This window comes from Notamacropus eugenii, chromosome 7 (genome assembly GCF_028372415.1).
Source record: "Notamacropus eugenii isolate mMacEug1 chromosome 7, mMacEug1.pri_v2, whole genome shotgun sequence".
Lineage (NCBI taxonomy): Eukaryota > Metazoa > Chordata > Mammalia > Diprotodontia > Macropodidae > Notamacropus > Notamacropus eugenii.
In genome coordinates this window covers 15,127,109-15,130,426 of record NC_092878.1, presented here as the reverse complement: position 1 = coordinate 15,130,426, position 3,318 = coordinate 15,127,109, and the positions used below count along the sequence as shown (strand labels likewise).

General features: G+C 35.1%; 1 protein-coding gene across 1 annotated transcript; it reads right to left on the bottom strand.

Moving 5' to 3' along the window:
* Positions 1-2,019: 2,019 nt before the first annotated feature.
* Positions 2,020-2,997, bottom strand: LOC140514083 (olfactory receptor 4K3-like). The gene has a single exon (XM_072624069.1). The coding sequence runs from the start codon at positions 2,995-2,997 to the stop codon at positions 2,020-2,022; it is 978 nt and encodes a 325-aa protein (XP_072480170.1).
* Between the last annotated feature and the right edge of the window lie 321 nt (positions 2,998-3,318).

The following is a 3,318-nucleotide window of genomic DNA, read 5'->3' as shown; positions in this document are numbered from 1 at the left end:
GAGTTTGAGTGCTGCTGATACCACTACTATCGAGCTCTGTGTGACCCTTAGAAGTTTAGATTAGGTCATCATTTCCTAAAGTGATTGGACTACAGAAAATTTTCAAGCCTGAAATATATATTGTCATCCCAAAAATACTGCTCTTGGAGTCCTATGGCATATTTCAGAAATAAATTGGCTTGAAAAATATGGGATTATGATAGAAATAGGAATATTTTCATACTGTAACATTGTTTCCTGTATTTAGTAATTTAAAAAAAAACAATTTATTACCTACCCTGCAGAGTTGTGAGTAAAGAGTCTTTGAAATATGTCATCATTTCATATTTCAAGAACTAGATGAGATCTTAGGTATGATCTGGCTCAGTGCCCTCATTTTATTGATGAGGAAAACGAGACTCAGAAAGGTAGGCAGTAACAGATGGGATTCTTAAGTCTATATCCTCTGACTTTAAATCCAGTACTCTTTCTGCTACACCACATTTACTGTTTTAGCAGGAAAAAAAATACTTCTGCCTCCAGAATCTTACAGAACCCTTATTTGTATATGTGAAATACTACATGTTGGAAGAACACACTTTGCAAAATGCTAAGCTATTTAAACTAAGGGCTCTACAAGGATGAAAACATACTGTCCATAATGTACGTATTCCAAAAACATATTTTACATCAAATTTCTTTAATGTCACATGTGTACTACCAGAATTTGTGAAAGAGGAAAAGGAGCTGTATGGAGAAAATAATTACAACAGCCCTTTTTGTGTTGGCAAAAGAATTGGAAACTGATGGGATGCCCATCAATTCAAAATGGCTGAACAAGAGAACAGATTGAAGCATACGTCTTTTCTTTTTCTTGCTTTTTAAAAACATACCTAATGCAGAAATTGTTTTGTCCGACTTCATATCTGTCATGAGTTTTGTATTTCTTGCCTTCTCAATTTGGAACTGAAAATGAAATTGAATTAAAATAAAAAGAACCCATCATAGCATTTTAGAGGTCTCTGCTTGATAATGTGGGAATTCATGAAGTACAATGTAAAAAGGATCTTTGGAATGTACTATTTGCTTTCTTATTAAATATGCTTCAAATATTTGTTAAAAATCATCCAATAAAGATATAATGATGAACGATCCTTGTTTTATGACTGTCCACCAGAGGCTTTGAACGAAAGAAGTCATGGAACCATACAGAATAAATTTCTATGGCTAGTGGAGAGCTGAATTTTTTTATATTAAAAATATGCATTTCTATAAAATTATATTTTAAAACATCTATCATTGTACACACCCATGGATAATATTCTAAAAGGATTACTATCTTTCCTGTGCTAGTACTGACATTGTATAAACCTCACACGATAGCCCACATTTATGTAAATGCTTTGTTTATAAAGCACTTTGCTCACAATAGCCCTGTGGAGTATGTAGTACATAATTATTTCCACTTTATTAATGACATGTTTGAGATTTAGAAAGACTCAGAGACTTGCTCAAGTCATTCAGCTAGAGAATATGTGAACAACAACTTATACATTCTCCAAATGTTGCCTTGAATATGGAAAGATACTAAAATACTAGACTAGGTGTAGTTACTTATTCAAATTTTCGAGCAAAAGGAATCACAACTTTAAATCAAATTGCAAAGAGTGAAATTCTGGTTCTTGTATATAAGTGCATTCTATAAAAATATTTTTGACAAGAACATTCTAATTGCTGTGGAAACACAGCAATTGATAATAGCAGAGTCCCTGTGATGTCACGGAAAGAGACATGACAGGAGATAAGAGTTTTAATTGTGACTGCTATAACTACAGTGTGCAATCTTTTAGTCTTTATGGGGCTCTGGTTTCTCAGATTTAAGATAGAATTATTAGATTAGATAATCTTAAATTCTCTTCCAGCTCTAGCATAGCACCCTTGTCGTGTAGTAGGCATTTAATGAAATACTGTTGGATTAAAAAAAATTATTATTCTAAGGATGGAAAACAGATGATATTGGGTCCCAGAGAAGTGTTTTCTTCATTGTACAGGGCATCTTGGAAACTGTTCAGTTTTCTGGGAACTAATATATTGGTTGCTCATTTTCTTCATGGCAGCTTTCATCTCTTGGTTCCTCAGAGTGTAGATAAGTGGATTCAAGAAAGGTGTGAAAATGGTATAAAATACAGAAAGAAACTTGTCTGCAAGGAAGTTGGTAAAGGGCCATACATAGATGAATATGCATGGACCAAAGAACATGAACACAACGATGAAATGTGCAGTACAGGTAGAAAGTGCCTTCGATGACCCACTGGAGGAGTGCTTCTTAAGACTGACCAGAACAATGATGTAGGAGGTAAGCAAGAGCAGGAAGCTGACCAGAGAAATCATGCCACTGGTTGAAATCATGAAGAGTCCTAGGACATAGATATCTATGCAGGCAAGTTGAATGACTAAAGGAAGGTCACAGAAGAAGCTGTCCACAACATTAGGACCACAGAATGGCAAGTAGTGTGTGAAGGCCAACTGACTCATTGTGTGAAGGAAGCCTACTGTCCAAGAAACCACCACAAGGCACAGACACACACGTTGACTCATAATATTATAGTATCGGAGAGGTTTACATATGGCAACGTATCTGTCAAAGGACATGGAGATAAGCAGTACAATCTCAGTCCCAGTGAAGAGGTGCAAGAGAAAGATTTGAGAGATGCAACCTTCAAAAGAGATGGCCTTATGATGGATGAAAAAGTCCATGATCATCTTTGGTGTAGCAAAGGACAACAGACATATGTCAATGAAAGGCAGGTTGCTGAGGAAGAAATACATGGGAGAATGAAGTTGTTGGGTAGATATAACGGTAACCAAAATGAGAATATTGCCTAATATAGTCATCACATAAAAAATAGGGAACACCACAAAGAAGAAAGCCTGGAGTTCAGGAGAATCAGTTAATCCCAGCAACACAAATTCAGCCACTCTGGAGTAATTGGATCCTTCCACTAACTTCACAGACATAGCTATGAAACAACCTGTAAAAAACAAAAGGAATAGAGTTGAACAACATCTAAGATAACTGCAACTATATTTGAAAGAATGATCCTGACATTGCTGCTCAGGATGTTGTAAATATGTACTACAGAAATGTAATTAACCAGGAGTCAGCCAACTGAAACTCAAATAATTAATATTAGGTTTTCTCCTTTTCAGTATATTTTTAGAAGGAGGCAATTGAAAAGTAGACAAACCTTTAGAAATTTATTTTAAAAGTGAATTTATAAGAATGGAGAGATCAGGCTGCAATTTATTGTTAAAGAAAGTATCAGCAACCATGTGACA

Bases quoted from the DNA above. Each gene is read 5' to 3' on its own strand.
- LOC140514083 (XM_072624069.1), bottom strand. From the start codon at position 2,997: ATGTCTGTGAAGTTAGTGGAAGGATCCAATTACTCCAGAGTGGCTGAA.